Source organism: Symsagittifera roscoffensis, chromosome 1 (genome assembly GCF_963678635.1).
Source record: "Symsagittifera roscoffensis chromosome 1, txSymRosc1.1, whole genome shotgun sequence".
In the NCBI taxonomy this organism is placed as follows: Eukaryota; Metazoa; Xenacoelomorpha; order Acoela; family Convolutidae; genus Symsagittifera; species Symsagittifera roscoffensis.
This window is the reverse complement of record NC_087062.1, coordinates 98,281,628-98,305,726: the sequence shown is the minus strand read 5'-3', so window position 1 is coordinate 98,305,726 and position 24,099 is coordinate 98,281,628. Positions and strand designations below refer to the sequence as shown.

Here is a 24,099-nt window from a genome sequence, read left to right as displayed (position 1 = left end):
AAATCACGAAAAGTCGTAATTGTTCCACAGTAAGTCTACTACGAAAATGTACCCCGACTTGTGCGAAATTGAACATTAAGAAAAAATGAGTCTCGAAATAACCAAAATTTGCAAATGCCGTTAAAAACTGGGTTTGGAATTTATTTTCAATTTTTTTTATTAGACAGGTGAGTAGTTAGGCAGGTTAATTGCTTTTGAGGAAAAGTTTTCAAACAACTGACCGGCGCATTTTGATTTAGATAGTTGCTGTTTTTGGTTAAAATTTTTGTGATTTGGGACCACTCTCTCTCATTTGGTTTTTGAGACTCTTTATCACACTTGTACCGTTTTACAGTTCCTGCTCTTGCTGTTTGTTATAGCTATTTTTACGTCAATGATCCAGAATTTAAATTTCAGATATATTTTGCGCCGAAAAATGTTTTAAGCTATTCAAAGTTGGTAACCAAAGTTGAATCTCTGAAAATCGAATTGAGGGTATAGTTAACGAAATCCGTTATTTTTTAAAAACTGATTACACTAGTCACCTTGCGAGCATTAATTTATTGATACGAATCTTCTTTTTTCTAACCTAGCGCTCAAATAAAAGTATTTATTAAAAGTATTCTTTTATTTGGTAGCACATTTGCATAAAAAAGTAAAAAACGCCAGCAAAATTATGGTTTTAATTTTCAAGCAAGATGACGGAATATATGTATTCCGGGTTGTTTTTTTTTCAGACAAATTGCGTTTTTTTTTTACTAGAAGCTACAATCTTTAACGAGTTTTTGATATAGTCTGAAAGATATTGTTGACTAGAGCTAAAATCAAAAAGATCTTTTGCTTGTTGTCATTTCAAGTTTTGAGAATTGCCACCCTGTGCTTTTTAGTAGCATATTTTCCTTCCTATAAAGACTTGACTAATCAGCCATTGCAGATATATGAATGTTGTATCAATTTTCTTCCCCTGTTTACATCAGCTGTTTGTTTCAATTAACAGGCCTAAAATAAAAACTCCTTGTCAGAAATTTTCCAACTCAATTTATCTCGCAAAGTTTTCGAAATCCATAATTTATGCATTATTTGGCTATATTCTTTCCAGTTTATTACATGCAAATTTAGTGCGGATGCCTTTAGTTTATTTAATTCCAAAATACATGCAAAATTTGGTTCTATTTGTATTTGGTGCCATTTTTGGTGCATAGCATTAGCAGTTTATGAGCATATGTAGATGTTTTTTTAGTGGCTAGTCTTAGTAAATATGCAAAGGTCCGTGTCGCATATGCGATGTCGTGCGACTCCAAATTTGTTTGTTTCCTTGCTTGCGTTTGCGCTCTGTGTGTAATAAAGAGGAGGAGGTAGTTAAATAGGGTCCAATCATTAAAGCGCGATAGTAACCTGTTTTCTGTTAGCGCGTAGCGTCAGTGGTAAATTGAACCGACTCAATTATCATCTACAATATAATGGTGGCGACCTAATTGGTCCGGTAGCGTATGAACGGATGAGAAAAATATCACACTACTTTGCATTGCGTATTTTCAAAAACAAAGTTGCATTGGCAAAAACAAAGTTTTTAGGTTTTAAGCTGCCTCAAAACCTTTGTTGGCAGTCAGAACATTCAGGTCTTGTTTTAAACACTGTTTTGATTAATGGTTTTACTGTATGAGCACACGTGGAGACAATACAAAGAACTCAAAAGTTTGCAACTATTCCAAAAGCTACAACTAGTAACAAAGCAGTTAATTGATTGCGCAATGAGCATCAATCAAACGGTCATGCGTTGAGTGGGCGGCAGTTTTTTTGATTTTTTCACGGAACCATTTAGATATTGAACCATAATTTATTGCCCTGATATGAAGCGGTGTATGTGGATTTGCTACAAGTTTCGCTTTCGACAAATTATCCACTAGTCTTGCCTTCGAATTGTGCAAACAGCGAAACGAAACCAATAGGTGATACTAGAAAGGTGGTACGTTAATCAACACAATGCGGCAATATTTTTGACCTTGTTCTAGGTAATCGGTCAAAAAAGGAGCTTTCTTGGTTGATTGGGTTTTTTATTCAGTTATTATGAGCTGAAATGTGTAGAAAATTAATTCTAACGTCGGTATGATCAGTTTTAACTTTATTGACTTTGTTCATTTCGTTGACCGAAAAGGATATTGCTTATAATTTAGTCTCAAGTGTAAATAAATGAATATATATTTATTTTTGTTCATTTTTCAACGTGTTTTGTGTAATTTAGGTGTCTCTGGAGTTTGACGAAAAGACAGTTACGCGGCAGTTGAAGTACACTGGAATGCTGGACACTATCCGAATTCGCAGCTCAGGCTACAACGTCCGAATGCTCTTTGATGTAAGATCATTTTCCCAAAAAAAAATTTAATTGTGTTCAAAGTTGTTGTTGCTTTGAACGGGAATTAAATGAGATAAAAACATCGTGAATAAAATGAGAAAAAAAGCGAATGAATCAAGATTAAACAAACGTGAATAAAACAGGATTTTAAAAGAAACTTGGAAATAGGATGTAAAAAAACGTGAATAAAACAAGATTTTAGAAGAAACGTGGAAATAGGATGTAAAAAACGTGAATAAAACAAGATAAAAAACCTTAATTAAATAATTTTTTTAAAAAAAACATGACTGAAACATAATCGCAAAAAACTGAAAAAAAACTGTTAAATGAAAAAAAATGTATAAAACAGAGATAAAAAAAATGCGAACTATTTGGCCTTTAATGAGATTAAAAATGCAAATAAATCAAGATTAAAAAAACGTGAATAAAACAAGATTTTAAAAGAAGCATGGAAATAGGATGTAAAAAACGTGAATAAAACAAGATAAAAAACCTTAATTAAATAATTTTTTTTAAAAAAAAAACATGACTGAAACATAATCGCAAAAAACTGAAAAAAAACTGTTAAATGAAAAAAAAATGTATAAAACAGAGATAAAAAAATGCGAACTATTTGGCCTTTAATGAGATTAAAAATGCAAATAAATCAAGATTAAAAAAACGTGAATAAAACAAGATTTTAAAAGAAGCATGGAAATAGGATGTAAAAAACGTGAATAAAACAAGATAAAAAACCTTAATTAAATAATTTTTTTTAAAAAAAGCATGACTAAAACATAATTGCAAAAAAAACAGAAAAAAACAACTGTTAAATAAAAAAACTATAGAAAACGGTGCAAAAAAATATATTTTAGAATAATCGCATTTCGTGGAAATGAAAACTGTGTAATTAGCCACTCTAAATGTGTTGTTTTTCTGCTTGATTAACATATCTTCCTAGTAATTCGATTGATAGCTATCAAGCCGCGAGGTTATCGAAGTTTAAAGGAAGTTACCGGTTGGAGCTGATTTTTTGCGTAACAACTCAATTTTTTCCGGAAACTATTTTTCATTACGTATTTTTTTTGCCTGTGTAGGAAGAAATTCGGCTCGGCGTTGTTTTTGTTGCAAAATTGTCTAATTAGGAAATATTAATTCCCGCACAAAAGAACTTTATACTGCTCAATTATGCTATGAAGACAATGGGTTTCAAGGGCGGATTTAGCGAGAAGGACTTTGAATTTAAACTCTTCGCCATCCCCTTAAGAGTCTCTTCTGACACCATTAAATCTATTTTTATCTCACAGACCCTGTTTCAAAATGAGTTGGAAACTAATTATACGTCAAGCTTTTCAGATAATCTCGGCGCAATAAGTTTTAGCAAATAATGGTCGGAGAATTTTTGCGGAAGCTCAGCAAATCAAATTTAATTAGATTAGAAATAATTTTTTTAATCGAAAATCCACCCCTCCTGTTTCCGCCTTGATTTTTTGAATTATTTTTAAAATCACACTCTTATTCCAACTGATTTTCTTGTGCGATATTTTTTTCATCCTTGTTTTTGTGGATGTGGTCGTTAATCCAGTCGTAGTAATAGCTGACGTTAGTATACACGCCCAGTTTGCCTGGCTGACCACACCCAATTCCCCAGCTGACAACGCCCACCACCTCCACCGCCCCGCCCCTCTCCTTCAACATTGGCCCCCCAGAGTCGCCCTGGCAGGCGTCCAGTCCCCCCTCTAGACTGCCGGCGCAGAACACAGACTGATTGTTGGGAATGTCCATCACTCCGGAACAGTTTGCGCCAGAGATTATTCCCATCTCAACTGAAATTGAAAACCAAGTCAAGTTCCATTTTTTTGAATGGACATCAAATTTTGAATGGACATCAAATATTCAATTTTTTTTTCTGAGGCGCATGCAATTAATTCGCTGTAATATTGCATTCATAGACGTAAAAGTTAATTTGGTTTTTGAACCTTTAAAAAAATTAGAGGTTTTTAAAAAATATGTATATCTGAAGTATATAATACACAAATCATATATATCAATGGTATGCGCAGATAAATTAATTCCTAATGAAGGAAGTTTATATTATGACGACGTAACTTTTGGTTTCTCAGCATGAAGTTCGGTTCGAAAAAATTTCATTGACCAAAAATTGAAAATGAAATAGGAAAAATTGCTTAGTTGAGATCATTAAAAATGGGGAGGAACTTTGATCCGTGTGTGTTTAAGTTGTTTTTTTAAATACTGTTTTGTTTTCCAGATAAAATTAGGTACCGCAAGTAATCATCGGACTCAGTTGAGTGATATATCATGTTAAAGCTCTTTCAGTCGTGATTCGAACGACATTTAAATACTTCCCAGTGTCCATAAAAACCGGTTTGAAATTATTGATTTTTCGTCTGTTTTCGAACGATCGAGTAACGTTCGTTATGCATGAAAAAAGAAGCAATTTGGGCTTAAAAAAATTTGAGTGTACTAAAAAGAAAAATATTTTTGGAAGCTCGGTATTGCGCTCCTCTGGCAAAACAACTTTAAAAAATATTTAATTCTTAAGTGCAAAAAATTAAAAAAATAATTTCTTTCATTTTTTTGTTTATTTATTTTTAAAGACAATTGGAATCGTTTATGCCTAACTCACTAAATTTGAAAGCGTTCGTGTAGTTCTATCATTACACGATGCACAAAAAGAAACAAAATATATTTTTAAGAGAATGTGGTCGGAACATTCTGTGCTACTTGTACAGCAACCGGCTATCCTTGTTGGGCTTCGATTTTTTTCAAAGAAGGCTGATTTTTCTATCAAAAAGGGAGTCAATCACAAAAGCATCTGGAAACTCAATAAGCTTTAGGTTCCTATGTTCTTTAAACAAGTCGCCATGTTTTGGTTTTCTTGAGATCATTTCCAATTGTTTGTTGGCTATGTTTGACAAATTTAAAAAAGTATATAATGTTTCCCAGTTGCTCGTGAACCTTATTAGTTGAGAAAATTAATCATCATTCTCTGCAAAGTTTATTTGAGATAAACCCAAATTGATTTCACCTTCGTGTGGTATCTCTGGTTGCAACTGGTTTTGGGATTCCCTATGTTGGCTGTTCTGAATTAATGAGGATGGCAAAGAACCCCGTAAGCTGTCCGCACCAGTGTATCGAACTTGTGTGTGTCCCCACCCCATAACTGTCGCTTTTTCACCCTCTCCAAGTGCTTCTCTACTGATACACGCGGGGGGCACATCCAGTACCGGTTCGTTCAGTTCAATTAGGGCTATGTCGTGGATTTCCTGATAATTAAATCAAACTTAACCATAAATGTTGTTAGTAATTTGATCTGAATGAAGTCTTAGATAAGAAAAAATGGTTAAATGACTTGACAGAATCGGCGCTGTATTTGATTTGGTACAATGAATAACTGAGAATAGTATTAATTATGTTCTGTATACTTGACCATTTAAATGATTTTTGAAGCCTTTAAACTGATTTAAATTAAAAGACATCACACTTCAACAAAACTAGTCTTCCCATTGTTGTAATCGAGTTATGATGCGCAGTCGGGTATTTTGTTTCCAAAACCACATTTTTTTCGTAAATTGGAATCTTTGAACACTACCTGGCCATTCCAACGTGTCTTGTTAGCTTAGAGTAGTGACCTTGGCACTTGCCGCAATTAGCTGTTTTGAGAGCTACGCATGATTTTGTCATCTTTAATATTCTATACTAAGTGTGGTTTTAGCGATTCGCAGAGGATCTATGAAAGGATATCCAACATGTCGAAGCATTATTCAGTTCTATTATTTCCCCACATTCAAGACTGAGTTATTTTTAAGTTTTTAAGGGAAGGGTAAAATCCTTTAAAGGGTTTTCGATTAAAGAATTGGTTCTTATATATAAGTTTGTAGGTTTCTTCAAAGGAGTTTTAATTGATCATCACTGCCTATAGGTGCCTATAGGAAGACTGACCACTTTCCCGCTCAAGCAGTCTCCCTTTCTTACTAATTTATTTTAACCCGACTTGAAAAATTTCTTCTTTATATAATTAAGGGCGAATGAGAGTAAAAGTAAACTCATTTGATCATAAGTAAATTCTATATGAATCTCAATTGCAGAAAGCTACGATCATAATATGGACTAGCGAATGGATGCTGTATGCCAAATTAAGTATTTTTTCAGACATTGTTGTAGAATCAAAGTATTTTCTTAAGAGCTCTAAGTTTTACACTAAAATTCTGAAAAAAAAACGTAATACGTAATTTGGCATACAGCATCCATTCGATAGTCCATATTATGATCGTAGCTTTCTGCAATTGAGATTCATATAGAATTTACTTATGATCAAATGAGTTTACTTTTACTCTCATTCGCCCTTAATTATATAAAGAAGAAATTTTTCAAGTCGGGTTAAAATAAATTAGTAAGAAAGGGAGACTGCTTGAGCGGGAAAATGGCCAGTCTTCCCATAGGCAGTGATGATCAATTAAAACTCCTTTATAGAAACCTACAAATTTATATATAAAAAACAATTCTTTAATCGAAATCCATTCGATAGTTTTCTGCAATTGAGATTCAGACTCAAAAGACGTATGATCAACTGATTTTGCTTTAACTCCCATTCGCCCTTTAAAATTATTTGGAGAAGTTTTTCCAAGTGAAATCTTGAAATTTCGAATTTGGCACTTGAAAAAGTAACCGTCGGTCTGTAATATTGCTCGTGTCTGAACACTCGTTTTGCCCATCTCACACGCTCTCCCGACTCCCTTTCGTGCGAGTGGAAGTCGTTCACGTGTAGCGAAGTCACCGATTGAGATCCTTTGATGTTCGGGTTAAGTGCGATTGCGTGGCGTGCACAGTGGGAAGCGGTGAGCACGAATCTCTCGTGGATGAGGACTGAGCCACAACTGGGGCTGAATTTGTCATCTGGTACTATGTGTCCCCTCTCCCAAACGGACTGGCGAAGATTGACTAGCCAAGGATTGTGTCCTGAAATCGAGCGCCATTGTTGCCAAATAAAACAAGCTGAGAAAAAACAAACAATTTTCTTGAGTTACAACCTCATAAAACAATACAACCTTGATGCCAATAAACACAGAGTATATGAACGGTGAAAGCGGAGTAAAAAAGTTTCAACTAATTGACTCCGGGCACGACCTTGCACATATATATATTTTTTTATATGTCAAAAACATAAGACTAAATGTATGGCGAGACGATTACATAGTGCAGCCTTAAGCTTACCTTGATATACTGTTAGCGAAGTCACCTATTGAGATCCTTTGATGATGATATTTAAAATCAAGAAATATTTATAATGTTTCCTTTCTAGGGTAGACTTTCAGTGGCTATTTATTTTGCCCTTCGTCTATCCTCTCCTTGGTCATTTTGGTTCTTTATAATGTTTGACGATGTTGTGTAAAAACTTGATTTGGGAGAAAGAAATTATTTCTTTCTTTTATATATATATATATATATATATATATATATATATATATATACACTAGTGTTTTGCGCAATTCTAGGGATAAGTGTGCCAGCATATTAAAACTCAATCAATTGCGATTCAAGTTCCATTAGCACAATTTTCGAATTTTTTTCTCTTCAGCTGTTTCTGGATCTGACTATTTGTTGGATTTATAAAGATGCCATGATTTCTTTTCCGGCTTTTTATGAAAATTCTAAAGTTTGTTCTGTCGCAAATTTTTGTTTTCGATGTTTGACTTTTGATTTCTTTTTAACTTCAGTTCATTTCTTTTGTTAAAAGGAAGGCAAACTCCACTATCGAACAGCAAAAATGTAAAGGTCACGAAAAACGTGACCGATTTCTAACTTCGAAAATGGAAATTAATTATCAGATTTCCCAGTGAAATCCAAGTTTAAAGTATTGATCCAGTTTTCTCAAATTGGGTTAGTTTGGCAAAAAAAGTGTCCATCATAAATTGTTCTAAAAATGCAAAGAGCTTTAAAGCCATCTATTTTTTTCTTCGAATTTCAAAAGTTGAAGTCTCTTGAAAAAAGTCTCTTTTCGGTTTCCTTGCGTTCATTACTCTTTTCCAACTGTTAGTTGGCTATGTTTATAGTATAGTTGCCAAGGCTTTACAAAATGGTAATAACATGTGTCTCACCTATCATGTTCGCCTCAATTAATGATATAAATTTACTAAAAATCGAAATGAACCAAATTAAACCAAAAAGATGATTCTTAAGTTCGAATAATGCAATATTATGGATATTTGTCAAACAATGAACACAATTTAAACCATAGAATTGTTGTTTTGCCTTTTTGTGAATAAATGGAATTCGCTGTAATGCTACAAGCTCCAGATCTATTGCAGAACTCGAAGCCTAGCTCTTGTGACCGCAAGATCTCGGCAGCATCTGGCATGATTTTTATCAGACATATGCTTGCTACTCACTCTTCAAAAGAAGGCTGTTTGCTGCATGTAGGGTGCACTGCTCAGTTACGCGGCAGAGCAGAGGAGTTTAAGGAAATAAGAGCTTTTGGATTTACGACCTTAAGCTTTTAGGAAATGTGTTTTTTTTTGTCTGGCTGCTCCGTTGATACCCAGCGAAAAAAAGAACATCTTTCAAGTGCACATCAAAGCTTTGATCGTTTGCCGATTCAACGTTTTTTTTTTCCATAGAACGGGTTTTTTCTCTGTCCTTGTCCTTCAGTTATTTTGGTTTTGTTGTACGTTATGTCTGGGATGTTTTGCCTTTTTTCTTAGGGCAGTAATTGTTTTTTTTTCTTAGCTCAAAACAAACATAGCTGCTTTTGTATACAGACCACTCTCGAATGTCCACTAGTTTTTTTGCACGATTTTAGGGATAAGTGTGCAAGCATAATGAAACTCAATCAATTGCGATTCAAGTTCCATTAGTATATATATTTCGCAATTTTTTCTCTTCAACTATTTCTGAATCTGACTATTTGTTGGATTTATAAAGTTGCCATGATTTTTTTTCGGTTTTTTTATGAAAGTTCTAAAATTTGTTGTGTCGCAAATTTTTGTTTTCGAGGTTTGCCTTTTGATTTTTATTTGAAGTTCAGTTCATTTCCTTTGTTAAAAGGAAGGCGAACTCCACTATCGGACGGCAGAAGTTAAAAAGTCACGAATTATAATTGATCGAATTATAATTTGGAATTCATTAATGGATTTTAATTATCAGATTTTCAGCAAAATAGAAACTTCACCTATTGGTCGAGCCTTCTCAAATTGGGTGTTTAACCCAAAAAAAGTGTCAAAGATAAATTTTTCGATAATCTTAAAGGGCTATTTGCTATTTATTTCTTAAAATTAAAGTATTTTTTTGTTTAGTTGAGTTAATTGGCTCTTTTTGCTGATTATGTTATTATGCTTGCGATTTGAACTAAAAGTTTAAGCACTTGAAAAAAAAAATGTTGTACTACTTTTTGTCTGCTGATTTTTGTCGGCTTGGTTGCCTTAGCATCGGTTGTTCTTATGATTTATGCAATTTTTGCTCAATTTGAAGATAATTTTTAATGTATTTATGTAATGGTATAAATAACTGAGTTCTAAGAAGTTTTCTCACAAAACAAATCATTTTCTTAAAAATCCAAGCAAAATTTCTTGGAACTCAATTAGTTGACCGATTATTTAATTACAAAAAAATTCTAAAATTGATTGAAGTTACATGATAAGCTTGAGCTAGCTTGTTTTCCAAACTCGAAATAGGTGAAAATGTCATTAGAAACATCCGTTTTTAAGGGTATATTTTTCATGCCTACGCACTGGCATATTATTTTATATCTCAAGTTTCAAAAGTTCATTCGAGGTTGATGCTTATTCTCAAGTATTGTCGGCTGATTTGCTGAAGAAATGCCATTTAGAGCCACAAGAGACCCGTTTGATTATTATTTTACTGGAGCATCAGAAATAAGACGACGGGCTTGTTGACACTTCCCATATTAATTGGCTTTTTTCATGTTAAAGTACCCAGGGAGAATATGTGACTTATTGTCACGAGAGGCTTATGTCGTCCAGAGCTTACTAGCTACATCCTACCCTAAAAATGAAGCATTAATCGGCATTTAGGGAATTTGGTAGATGCATTTATCGGGAATAGGTGAATAGTAACAAAAATAGACATACATTATTCCAAGTCAAATTGCCCTACAAGGATAAATGTAATATACTAACCGCTTTCTTAAGACAATTGAGTCAGTGGTATACTAACCGCTCGTTTCATAGCAAAGTTTTAGTGCATACTCAGTTGATTCAGCGTAATTTAAACAGCATGAGCTGTATCCGCTTGATTTTTGCAAATTAATTAATGCGTGATCGGGTATTTATTACTCAAGATTGTGCAAAAGTGTGGCGAAATTTTTGTCTTCAAAGCCACAGATGGTTGGTTTGATCCCTCGGTGATCAACTCTTGTTAAAAATTTTTGTAGTTTTTTGAGCTCTTTTATGTCGTGTATGCAAAGCCGTATATCAAAAAAAAATGAAACGAAGAATGTTACAGCGGAACCTTCTGTGTAACTGGGAACTTTGGTGCTACATGCATATCAAACGGGAACTCTTGCCGTTTTTTCCACAATTGTATTTTGCAGCAAAAATGAATAATTAAATTCAAGTTTCCAGCTTCAATTTATGTGATAAGTTAGCTGAGTTGCTACTTAAGCTTAGGTATTGGTGTTTTCTTGAAAATGTTGCCGGCTTTTTGATATTTTTGGGCTTTTTTGATTTCCCGCACTCGTATTTTTCCACTTTGAAGTATTATAATTGAAAGCGAAGCTGTTTTGATTATAACTAACAGAAAATTATTTTCATGCAAGCTGCCTTGTAATCAAGGGCGCGCAGATAATTCGACTCAAGACTATTCGGCCGAAGCAATTCAGTTTAACACATTCTGAGCTTAAGACATTCTAAAATTCGACAAGAGAGGTGCTCTGCAGTGCGTAATCCTCGGGGGGTCAAAAATTAGCGAGGCGGTTGGACATTTTTCAACAAAAATGGCGTTTTTCATTGCGGGGGGTGGGGGGTCTCGCAAAATTGGATCAATTCTGAAAATTTGATGATTAAATTGTGTCAAAAATGTTCTGGAACTGAAAAATTGGCATACACAATCAGGTGAAAAAACAGTCTTTTTGATTTGAAGCTCTCAAAAATGGCATATTTAAAAAAAATTTTGGGTCTAGATTTTATGGTATAAAAATTCCGATAGGAATTTTTACATCATCTAAATTTTACAAAATATACATCGTCCAAATTTTATACATCACTGATTGTACCTTTTTGAGACTCGTGACCGCCCACTACTCTACGTTCTAGTTCGACCACATCATCATTCTTCCTGCTAGATACCGCCCGCTCTTCCTCACTTGTTTCAGTCGGTCTGATTCCGCATTGAGGAGATTTAGTCCGAGCGACCGGTTCCAGTAACAAAAACACACATGTCCAAACAGGGAACATGATTATCCTCAAGCTCTCAAATTGCATTGAAGAGCGTTTACATTATAGAAAACTTGAAATTTAGTCAAGTAAAAGTTTTGATGGTAACAATATTGCTACGCTAGTCGTGAGTTGAACCGGAGTTGAAATTGACGGGAAAGTTGAGCTTGAGACACCATATGTCTTTAAATTGATCTGTAAGTCAACATTGAAAACAGAAGCTTAAGGGCTTGATCAAAAAAGAAAAAATATATATCAAACATCTAAGTGTTGCTTCCAAAGTTTGGTTTAAACGCGACGTTTCTTGGAGAAAAAAGTCTAAGCGGAAAGAAAGAAAAAATAATACTGGCGATTAAGCATGTAAAGCTCTTGATACTCTTGAATGACGGGTAAGCACGAGCATGAATTGTTATGATCCAAATGTTTTGTAAAAGGTGGTAGTTTGTTTTGATTGAGACCAAATGGATTTTTTTAGGCTGCTTAACAATCTTTTGACAATGACCGAAGAGTGTATGCTTATAATTCAGTTATTCGATTACCGTGTGTTGTGATTGAACTGTTACTTCAGGATTTCGTCCAAGAGTATCGCATCCTACTTCCGCACGGACGCAATTCCAATCGACAAGACGTGGAAAAGCTCTTATCTGACATCTTCCCAGATCCCAAATCTTTCCAACTGGGAAACAGCAAAGTGTATTTGAGGGAGAAGGGCCACATGCAACTGCAGTTTTTCATCGAACTGAAGCTGTCAATCAAGGTGCAGATGATTCAGCGCTGGTGGAGACAGATACTACCAGCAGTGCTGGACAAGAGACAACAAAAGGCAGCTGCTACGATTCAAAGGTCTTTCAACAAGTACAAACATACTATGAAAGAACGAGAGACGGAAAAGATGAATCAGTTATGTTTGGATTTTAACGGAGAGTCTGGCGATAAGTCGAGGCCTTTGAGGTCCTGCACGTTCTCGTCGCCAGAAGACGAAGAACCGGGCAAGCGGGGCTCAACTCGCAGTTCGGATGAACGGAAGCCAATTAAACACAAGGAGACAAAAGATAAACGCAAGAGTGCAGACGACAGCAAGACACAAAAGGCACCAAAAAGAACACTGCATTTGCCAAACTGGAGCACAAAGTCATGGTTTTCTGGAAGTTCAGAAGCACTAGAGTAAGTAAAGTCTGGTCTTAATCGAGAAACTGAAGCATAATTGGAGGCTAATTTTTGTTAGTCTATTTTCAGTAGTGAATCAGGGCGTTCCAAGAAGAATGTCAACTTTTCTCGTGAAAACAGACCAAAGCCTATCAGGTAAGATTTTCGAACTTGGTCTATATTAGAGAAATCAGAAAAATAACTTTTTTAAAAAAAAATTAAAAATTTTGTTCATCTTACATATATTTTTTTGCCCGTGGTTTGAAGTTCGTTTGATATGGTTCTCGACTTGACTTTTCATTTCTTTTAAGTTTACTTTCCAAGTTATATAACAGATGGAAGAAAATTTGAGGTCTTCACTAACAACACAGAAATTGGCGCGAAAAAATACTTTCAATTTTTCAATTTAAAATAGTTTCTAGGTGAATATAATTTTAAAAAAAATTGTTGGTTAGGTTTGTTTCAAAGTCTCGTTTTTTGGTTGAAAACCGTTGTCTCGCGAATTTTTTTGCGCAGTTTTGAGTTATTGTAAGAGGGTTTGTAGGTGATCGATTGTGTTATCGTACTTAAGCCCTTTCGGTCTTGATTTGGATTGCAGAAAGATATCTCAGTTAGGTCAATTGATCTGATTAGTTCCAAGTTTCGAAAGTAGATGTTAATTTTCAGATTCAGCGGAATATAAAACTTAGCGTTTGATCTAGTTTTCTGAAATAGGTTTAATTCATCAAAACATTGTCAATCATAAGTTTTTTTGAAATTCAAAGAGCTCTAAGGTAAATATTATTTCTTTGAACTTCGAAAGTTTTTTTATTTTAGAAAAACAAGTCAGTATTTTTCTGTTTTCTTGCGGTCATGCTGATTGAATAAAAAAACTAAAATTATACCAACTCTGAATTGGTAAACTTAGAATCAATATTTATACTCAAACAAGGATAGCCGGTTGCGTTGAAAGTAGCACAGAATGTTCCGACCACATTCATAAAAATAGAAGAAAGTTTTTTCTACGTTTCTTCAAATTAGTGTCATTTTAGTTCGTGTTGTGATTTTAGATCTCTCTAACCGCTTAGAAAATAAGTGAATTAGGCATGATCGACATTATTTATCTTTAAAAAATGAAAACCTAAGAAAAAAAGTTTTGAAAAAAGGCTTGTTTTTAAAAATAATTTTTGCACGATAAAATTTTCATGAATTTTTTCTGCCAATTTAGCGCTTAATAAAACATCAAAAACTAGTTTTGTCTATAGTAAAGTTAAGTGTTTTTAGCCTAAAAGTCTGAAGTTCTTAAAAGGAAATATCCATATAACTAGCGTTACTCGAAATAAAATTTTATCTCAAAGTATTCAAACCAGTTTTTCTCGAAACTGAAATTAAAAAAAAAAACATTAAATGACGGGTGAAAGGCCTTCATCATGATATATCACTCAAACCTATTCCGATGGTTATTTTTGGTACCTGGTTTTCTGTGGAAAACGAAAAAAAAAGAAACTCAAATGAATACACAGCTCCTCTTCATTTTCAAATGGTCGGAAGAAAAACTTATGATAGAACGGATTTTTAAATGCAGATAAAATTTAAATATCATTATTATCCAATTTTTTTCCCAAAATATTGGTGCAAATTTACCAACTCCGGTTCGGTTTAGTTTGGTTTTTTATTTATTCGACTTGAAATGTTTGGGGTTATAATATATCGGATGTGGATGCTTATATGGCGTTGTTTCATGGGCAAAAAAAGTGTTTTATGCGCACGCGTGTGTGTGTTCGTTTGTTCGAGGGGAGGACTAAGTTTTTTAAGAAAACGATTTTCTCGACTCAGCGCGTGTCTTGTCAAGTATTGTCAGCTTTGTCACCGCTTTTTAAGTGTTGTTCCGAGGATAATTTTACAATCCGTTGTCTCATGTGACTTGTTTGCCTCAAATTGAACTTTTTCAAGACAAATCGAGATGAACAAATGAAAATTTTGATAGCAAGTTGTGATATCTTGATGTCTTCGTTTTGATATCATGGTCTTTGTTGGGGGGGGGGGGGGGGGTTATAATAACCCAAATTTAGTAACCATTTCGTGGTCAGAACGCCTTTAAAATTTTTACTCCGAAAGATGCTTCAAAAATGTCAGTCTATGTTTTATTTTTGTCTGTTTAGACATCATTCACCCGCAAAGCCTTCACCCGAACCACACGTAACGCCCACACGTAACACAATTGCTGCATCATCACCCGCCGCCTCCAGATTACGTTAGTTCTTTTCACAAGTGAAAACAAGTGGCTCAAATCAGTACAGCGAAATTAAAGATACGCTTTTATGACGCGCCAATCTGCATTTTATTGCCAGATATCTGAGCGCATTATTTCTTCCAATCTCGGTCTGATTTTTGGCAACTGTTCTTTGATTGCGAACTATTTAAATTGTTGCTTGCTGAACGTGGGCTTGTTGTATAGTTGATGAAAGTCTCTTTTAAATTGTCAATGGTGGCATTTTGGATAAATTGGGTTGAACTCCGTTGGCTGTGTTTCCTTCTATTGCGTTTTGTTTTGTGTTCATGAGATTAGCAACTTTTCAAATACGTAATTGCGTTTTTTCTCGGAAGAAAATTGATTTGTGAAATATCAACAGCTCCTTTATTTTCGCTTCATTAGTTGTCTAAGAACAGTCGCAGTTCACCTAAGTTGACGGGAGGAGCTTAATAAATAATCATTGAGTTTTCCTCCTTGTCAATAGTACACTTTCCGCGGCTTCCTATTTGTTGTTTGAAACTAGAAAATGCGGAAATGAACATTTGGTCGGGTAAAAAGAACCAATGAAAAGAGAGAATAACTGAATTGTGGATGAAATATATTAGAGATAATGAGGTATAGCGAACAGAACAGTCTGAAGTCAGTTTCATCAATTTCAGTTTGTGATTTATTCACCTCTTTCAATCCGAATGTGTTTGGCGAGCCTTATGCTTTCTTAGTCAAACGAACCGATTGAAAATCATACTTGTTAATAAACAAAGATTCGAGAAGATTTTAGTACTGCAAATTCTTTGTTGTTTCATTGCTTAAGTTGTGCAAAGGACTAATTTGCAAAATTTTCCAAAATTTCCGAGAAATTCATTGCAAATTGACGTCATAGTTAGCTAGACACATCATAACTTCTTTTCATATCTCAGACGTCAGTAACAAAATTAGTTACCTTTGCAATAATGGTGGCAGAAAGTGCGCGTTGTTATTCGTGCTCGTGCGATTTTTCAGTGTCATCGCCTAGCTACCAAATGTGTCAAAAGTGTCACACTAAGACTCCCGTCGCACCAGATGGAGGTGACGTCACAATCATCACATGCACTAGTTAGTACTCTTCTCATCTCCACGTCTGAAATCATTTTCTCATTCTTATTTGAATCATCTAGTCTGAATAAGTTGAATAGAGAAGAGACTATTTAGATCAAAGTAGTCTAAAGCTTTTTGTAAGACATCTAATTAGTAACTAGTTTAGCTGATAGTTATATATTCAGGAAAAGTATGCTTGTAGTGCATTTATTGGTTTCATAACTATTCAATTTTTTAAAATCTTCTATTTCGGTTCTCATGCTTTTTTGTGCATTGTGATTGTGAGTTTGTTTGTTTGTTCTAGAATGTTCGTCACCGGCGGTAGCAAAGGGCAAGCAAGTGGGGGTGACACCTTCACAGTCAGAGTTTGAGACCATCTGCAAAACAGTTCTGCCGGCCGACAAGCTTTACAAAGTGCTCCTTAAAGACACAAAAGAAGTCAACAGATTCACGCAGTTCCTGAATACAAATGTAAGTCCAATGTGATGATAGTTCAAATTTCACTCAAGTAGTTTTGTTATACCAAATTGATAAACTAATCATAATTGGTATTACTAAAAGTCGGTGAACGTAGTTCAGACTTTTATATAGGTCGATGATGTTTTTTTTTACTTTTTCATTTTTTTTTTCAGGAAAAGTCTCAAAATTTGTTCAAGTTTTTTCTCCCTAAAAGGCCAGTTTTCAAGGATGATTTTGGAGAACATTGTGCAAATGATAAACCCAGTGCAAATGATCAAAGCTGCCCTCTATGAAATGTACTGGAGTTGGTTTCTAAGATTTTTTTTAGTTTCTGAAAGGGCCAGTTATCACTACCTGAAAAGGTTGTTCAAAGCGCGTGAAATTGTAAGAAATAGCTGAGTTTAATAATTTTCAAATATCGCTTAGAATGTTTCACATTGCGTGAACATTTTTTTGGCTCCGCTTAGTCGAGAAAGAGTTAGCTCCGATGCAACACTTGTCAAGTTTTCACTATCTGCCTTAAGTGTTCCATCGGAGTGAACTTCTTCTCGAATAAGCGGAGCCAAAAAAATGTTCATGCAATGTGATACTTTCTAAGCGATTTTATTTAATTGTTCAGTATGATAACTTTATTAGTCTCTGCTGTTTATTACAATTTTGCGCTTTGAACAACTTATTTCAGATGATGTAAACAGGCCTTTTCTGATACTAAAAGAAACAATTTGGTAAATCATAGCAACCAAATTGTTTCTTTTAGTAGGGCAGCTCTGATCATTTGCACTGGGTCTAAATAAAAAATAACGTGGATTTAGCTTTGAATGTTGTCCAAAATTATCCTTTAAAACAGCCGTTTTAGGGAGAAAAAACCAGTTTTCACTATCTGCACTTTTTCATAAACGGAAAAAACTGGTAAGCCTTTGAAATCAAATATTGCTAGTTTCACAGAGGCTAGCTCTGACTATTTGTGCTTGGCTTATGAAAAGATGGTTTATTTGAAGTTTTTTAGTAATAATAGGCGTTGACAAAAACCTGAATTTGCGTTTAAGTTTTTTCCACTATAAGTACTTTCCTGTAATTTCCAAAGTTAAATTAGTTTTCAGATTTCTCTGCGAAATATATAATTTACTCATTGATCCAGTTTTCAAATTGGTTTAATGTTATCTAAAAAGTAGCAATCATAAATTGTTCTTGAGCTCTAAGGCCATTTATTTTTTTCTTTGAATTTCGAAAGTTGACGTTTAAAAGAAAACAAGTCAGTTCTTTTATTTGTTTCCTTGCGTCCATCACTTTTTTTCAATTCTCTGTTTGCTATTTTTTTTGTTTTCTATTTATACGATTTGAGAGTCTTATGCTATATCTGATTAGTAGTGGCCTGTTGTGCCGGAAAAAGATTTAATAAACTTGAAAACAAAAACTAAGTCCTCACCTCAACACCCATATAGGCATAAAAAATTTGTTTTTCTCATCAAACCACGCAATATGAGGCTAATATCTACATGGAAAAGTCATCATAAATGATTTTTGAATTTCAGTCTGCTTAAATGTGACGTACTTTTACCCACGAAATCCTTTTTGAAAAAATCAACTTGTTTTTTCGGTTTCTTTGATCTCAATAATATTTTCTACTGTCTGCAGTCTTCAAGAATTTTTGAATATTGAAAAATTCATTTATTAGTTGATATTATCGGGGACACCAATGGTCTCTGGAATATTTTTTTCCTCGTTATATAGATTTTTATTGGAAGTTTTTTAGTAATAAAAATAAAATCTATCAAGTTCACAAATTGGTAGCATGCGACTTCGCACATCGAAATGGTCGCGCAATTAAAGAGTTGAGAAGCCACAAAATCGCAAACTTGAGTTGGCCTTCACACAACATCACATATTGGTAGAGCAAGGCAATGCTGACGTGAGAACAATTTTTTCGTTCATATCTTGTTCAAAACACCATTCAGATCTTGTTTTTTTTTCGAGAAAAAGCATGAAAAGTATCAGAATAATGTTTAAATGCTTGTGTGACTGTTTTTTTCTATCTATAATGTTATTTGAAATGTTCTTTAAAAACGTTTTTCTCTAATTGAATTAAGGATTCAACCGTATAATCTTGCCCCTAGCCATGAATTAATATGAAAATGAATTCCGTTTAATATGTATGTTTACTTTGAAGTCTATTTTTATATTTACTGTTAATCATGTTACATCAGCGCGTTAACTGGATTAATTTAGGCTAAGCTTAACATTAATTTCCCAGAAGCAGTATTCCCCCCCATGTTGAAAAAATGGTACTTAGGCGGTGGCGTAATTGTTGATCAAAGAAGTGAATCACTTCCTTAACTTCTTATATTTGTATGCAGAAAAAGGAACAGAAGAAAAAAAGAACATTGTATGCAGAAAAATAATAAAAGTCATTTTTGTTCGCAGGCGGAACATTTTGGTTACGGAAGTTAAACTTGAACAGGGCATTTTAATTAGGAATTTAATTAATGATGGTTTAAGAAAAAGGAATGTTTTTTACGGTAGCTATAAATCTCTGTCAGTTCGAAAATGTCTCATCTGAACTATATAAAACACCGATGAAGTTTCCTCGTTTTTCTATTTTAGATGAAGAAACTGAGTCTAAATGATACGAATGATCTTCTCAGAACTCTGTCCTCTCTCAAAATTGATCTCCTGATGCAATGTGGACAACAGGTATGTGTTGGTCGTGTTTTTTTCTTACCTCTGTTTTTTTCTTACCTCTGGTCGTGTTTTTTTTTCTCAGCTCTCAAATAGTAGACATACCTCATGAGTTCGGATCCTAATGAAAGAAAAGAAGTATCAGCCAATATGGATGAGTTGGTGAAATACCTGGAAGCATATCAGGCTATTTTAACTCACATTTCTAAAATGGTTTGAAGCTTTTTGCCATTCGGTACGTTTGGTAATCGCTTTCCTCGGCTTCAATGTTTTCGGATCATGTTTTTTTATAGCCTAGTCGCCTTCTATTGCGGCGTTTAAGGGGGAAAGCAATTTTGATGGCCTGAGTTTCAGGAGGGGGTATAAACTTCAAGTTATGAAATTTTATAGCTCAATTTTTTTGACAATAGTTTTGTTTTCGACTCAACAGGCGTCCCATGTATTGTTGGGTTGGATTAGATGCCGCTCGTTGAATCTTTCTGAATGGTTTGTAACGATGTAGATTGTGTTTCTTGATATGGTTTCCTCGAATTGAACCTCATTCGAGACAAACATGAATTTGTTGTAGATGTAGTTTTTTTCGACATCCAAAAAAGTTTCACTTGACGGTTTTCGTCTAATTTTCTTTCGGCTAGTTGCCCTGCTAGCTTGTGTTGTATCGTAAGTGGTGCGAAACTGCGCTTTGCCTCTCTGACAAAAATGGTAATCAAAGACTATTTCTATTTTTATTTGTTTCGTTTCATTCAATTTGTTTTTGTAAGCTAAGTATTCCAGTTTGTTTTAGTTGTTTCCAAATTATTGAAAATACTAAACTCTTTGCCAGAAACAGAGTGTGCTTGATTGCCAACAGCTGTTTAATTAGCTTGTTCCACCGCTTGTTGTTGTTGGATCTTGTCTTCCTCGTCCTCATTGGCTCGCTGCGGCGGCGGCGGCTAGATTCGATAATTCTCTCCCCTCGAATAATTGCTCCAAATTTCGGATTTATCATTTTGCTAGTCTGCTGTCGTCTTTTCTTCTTTGCTGTCGTTTCGCGACTGTTGTGATGCCGTTTCAACTGTTGCATTTCGACTTATTTGGTGGCTGTATTGCCGTCGAATCGCTGGTCACTGAAGTAGATTTTATTCAGCTCTGTTACTTTAGAAAGTTTTTTGCTGTTTTGGTTTGGTAGTAGTGTTTTGGCTGCCAGGAAGTTCAATCTGATTACAGCCTTGTCTCTCTGATTATCTTTGCGGCGCACTCGTTGATTTCTTCAGGAGGTGTTATTTCTTGGCGTGCATTTGGATCGGTCAGTAAGGTCCTCAAAATTCGAGTCCACTTGTAACGATCGTATTTCTCTCGATAGAGGGATTTTAAAACGCTGTTTATAACTTGAGTCCTTGGGATATCAAACAGCTTCGTGGTAGAAGTGTCTCCTTCTCACTCTTCAACGTTCGCTTTCGGCTCTTCTGTGGACACTCCGATGTGGATGCCTCGGCCTCATCGATCGGTTCCTTTGTTACCTGTGTTTGTGTGCATTTTCATTTCAATTCGTCTTTTTTTCCGATGGCCGATTTTTTTTTGAACCAGCGATCTTCCGATGGGTTGATGCTGGCGCTGCTTGCGTGGATTTTTTTTTATTTCGATTAATTCTTTTTCATTTTGATGGTTTATTGTCTTGAAAGTTTTTTTGAGGTCCCTGAGCTTATTTGTTATTGCTTGTAGTTGCGTAATACTGCTTCGCCGATGTGTCAAAAGAATGAGCTGTATCCGCTTAATTAACTTGCTTATGGCGTCTCAGGTCGATCCACCGGCTTCGGGTGTTTTTTTTCAACGCTCACTTCGATTGTGAAGATGTTGTAATTTGATAAAGGTGCTTCCTGTTTATTTACATTTTTTCACTAAGTTTTGGGTTTTTGTGATGAAAGCGAATCAGTTTCGAGTCTTTTTATATAACTCAAAATAGGTAGAATCTAAAGCATTCCGTTCTTTGAATTACACATAATTATCTTTGGATGAAATTGCTGCGGGAAGGAAAAATTGAACTGATTTTGGTGAACTAAAATAGATAGAGGGTATAATTAATCAAAAGAAACTTATGAATAGAAATATTTCTCAGGGAGAAATTAGTGGGGATAAATTTGGTTATTCTTTTGATTATTTTTTGATTAAACATTGTTATGCTTTTCTTTCATTGAACATGGAGTATCCAATCCGAATTGTCTTGACACGGTTTCATATTTTGTATTAAACCAAGACTTGTTTGGTAACCTTTCCTGCGCAGAACTAATTTATCCTTGTTTCAGACCGGTCGCTCCTTTCGGCCGATTAAGTACTTGCAATTAGTGAAGATGTTCATGGAAAACTACGACAAAGTCACGAAGAATAGAGTGAGGTCCACTCCGAGCAGAGGTGGGACAGTGCTCGATGCGAAGCACGAGAAAGATGCACTCTCCAAAGCCTTCCTCGTGCGAACTTTCGTAGGGATCCTCAACCTCTTTGACAAAAACCAGGTTTGTCAGTTTAAATTATGTGTTCCGAAAATAAAAACCTCATTCTTGCAATATTTTGGGTAAATTATTTTCTCCAACCATTTAAAATTTTAGAAAAATATTAAAACTTTGAAAAAAGCCAAAAAAATCTTTAGTTTTGGCAAAATATCTTACGTATAAATGGGAAAATGTTAAATTTATGTAAACTTTAAAATGCAAATATAAAATTTATAGGGTGGTTGAAAAGAAAGTGATAATTTGCATCTTTTTGATTGACAGAAAGTGGAGGTGGATTACATTCCGAAGCGGAAGCGGACCAAGAAGTCGATGCGGATGCGGGAGATCAAAGGCCATCAGCTGCTAGAGAAGCCACACTCACCACAATACACGTGTCCCTGTGGAAAGAAGAAAATCGACGACTTCGTCTCCTGTTCATGTGAGCATATGCCCTCCTTAAACACTCAATTGTTGTCGTTTTTTGTAGTTTCGTAGATTTTCAATGTTTAAATTTCGTCTGCTGCAAATTTTTTGTTTGAATTTTCATTTGTTTTTCGTGTATCTATTGTGAAATGTGTTTTCATATTCGCCTTTGAGTGGAATGTTAGAATTGAGGAGACTGTTTCGTTTCAGTGTGCAAGGTGACAATTCACAAAATGTGTGAAGGACTTCTGACTGAGTGCAAAGTGGCACAGGCCTCCCAGGACTTCCCGAAGTCCAAGTTCATCAAAGTGCCCCTGGAAGTGCTGTACAAACGGGAGGAGAACCAAGTGCCCTCGAAACTCCTCGACCTCCTGGGCTACATCGAGGAAAACGGACTGAATAAAGAGGGCATATACAGAACGAATGGGTCCCAGATGGAGAAGAAACGTCTGATAGCAGCCCTGGATTCGGAAGAGTACGCCAAAGAGGCTCTGGATGATTTTGACGTGCGGACAGCGGCTGATGTTGTGAAGGTACCTTTTTTATAATAGTTTTATAAAGATAATATAATAAACTTGATCGGTTTTGTAAATAAGAACTAATTTAATGATAATTGCAGCTGCATAAAAAATCTGCGGAATCTTGTCCTTGATATTATAAATTTTCGAATGCAGAAGATTTAATAATTGCGTGATATTAAGATATTTCCGTAATGATAACTTGGTAAAAGCTCTTGAAATTTATTTAAAGATTTTATTACTCTTGGAAGGCAGATAACAAGTCCTTGTTTCGAGGTCAAACGAATTTAATTGTCAATTATATACGAGTTCGGACCCTGATAAAATGGAGAATATATTAAAAGCTTTTATGACACTTAGAAGGCAGATAACCAATCCTTTTTTGAAAGATCAATGAGTTTAAGTGGTAATTATATAAGAGTTTGGAACTTCAGTGACGAAAATATCTCATTCGATTGACCGACTGAAGAGTTGTATAGATTGATCGCATAGAGTTTGACGTAGGATGAAGTATCGTGACTGTAATGAAGGTGTTGATTGTAATGGGGTTGTTTTGAAGGTGTTCTTCCGTTCGCTGCCAGATCCACTGTTCACCTACGCAGCCTATCAGAGATTCATGATGGCTATGGACCCTGAAAGCGAAGAGGAGAAAGTGCGGCTCATTTTCCAACACATATCCAAACTGCCATCCGCCCATTTCGACACACTACACGCCACAGTCGTGCATCTGCTCAAGTTGGTCAAATTAAAATTGTTAACTCAAATTAAATTTTCTAGCAAAAGTTCGCCGATAGCAAATCTATCAATAACTGGCCTATATTGTTCATAATTGTAATCAGCGAGCAGAATTTTTGGTTATCTAGGTCAATTTATTTTTGTTTTGTTTTTCTGATAAAAGTGAAACTTAGTTCGCGTTCGCTCCTTGAGCAGTTTTCGCTGTTCGACTTTCGACGTCTTAAAAATTCCTAAAGTTCACTTAAAAATAAATAAATGACTTAGTTCTAATTAGTAATCTCACTCTCCCCCCCCCTCCCGCCTCCTGATGTGAGAAAAAGGAGGAGGTTCTTAATAAGATAACTGAGAAGCACTAAATAGCAACAGGGGTAGTTTAGATACTACACTTAGGAGTAGGTAAAAGAAGAATAGATAATGTCTAATTTAAACTCAAAACTGAAGTCTACTTCAATGAATCGCTAGCAGCAAAAAGTTCATCTACTGCTCCATTTTTTTTTCAATATAGTTGGAGTTTATCTTGTGTTACTCAATTACTTTTTCAAAAAAATGCTGTAAGGTGATGTAATCAGCTCGATAATTTTTCACCTTGAGTGTTTGATTTATTTTTCATTTCGATTCTCTGCTCGCTATGCTTTAAATTATTTCACAG

At 34.9% G+C, this 24,099-nt stretch overlaps 2 protein-coding genes across 2 annotated transcripts in view; one reads left to right on the top strand and one right to left on the bottom strand.

Moving 5' to 3' along the window:
- Positions 1-24,099, top strand: part of LOC134853213 (unconventional myosin-IXb-like) — a gene marked incomplete in the record, with an annotated part of 62,596 nt that overhangs the window by 33,652 nt on the left and 4,845 nt on the right. Inside the window, 11 exon segments of the mRNA XM_063869175.1 lie at positions 2,222-2,332; positions 12,290-12,885; positions 12,958-13,023; positions 15,009-15,100; positions 16,100-16,192; positions 16,479-16,645; positions 19,235-19,324; positions 21,592-21,798; positions 22,057-22,213; positions 22,408-22,730; positions 23,275-23,450. Coding sequence (XP_063725245.1) covers positions 2,222-2,332; positions 12,290-12,885; positions 12,958-13,023; positions 15,009-15,100; positions 16,100-16,192; positions 16,479-16,645; positions 19,235-19,324; positions 21,592-21,798; positions 22,057-22,213; positions 22,408-22,730; positions 23,275-23,450 — 2,078 coding nt within the window.
- Positions 3,729-11,858, bottom strand: LOC134853222 (trypsin-2-like). Its single transcript, XM_063869187.1, has 4 exons — positions 11,562-11,858; positions 7,002-7,291; positions 5,361-5,598; positions 3,729-4,137 (listed from the first exon to the last, which is right to left on the bottom strand). The coding sequence occupies exons 1-4, from the start codon at positions 11,767-11,769 to the stop codon at positions 3,827-3,829; spliced, it is 1,047 nt and encodes a 348-aa protein (XP_063725257.1). The 5' UTR covers positions 11,770-11,858; the 3' UTR covers positions 3,729-3,826.

Coding starts and splice junctions, on each gene's coding strand:
- LOC134853222 (XM_063869187.1), bottom strand. CDS start 11,769: ATGCAATTTGAGAGCTTGAGGATAATCATGTTCCCTGTTTGGACATGT. Junction 5,599..7,001: donor AGCAATATTACAGACCGACG/GTTACTTTTTCA, acceptor TTTAATTATCAG/GAAATCCACGACATAGCCCT. Junction 4,138..5,360: donor ACCAGAGATACCACACGAAG/GTGAAATCAATT, acceptor TTTCAATTTCAG/TTGAGATGGGAATAATCTCT.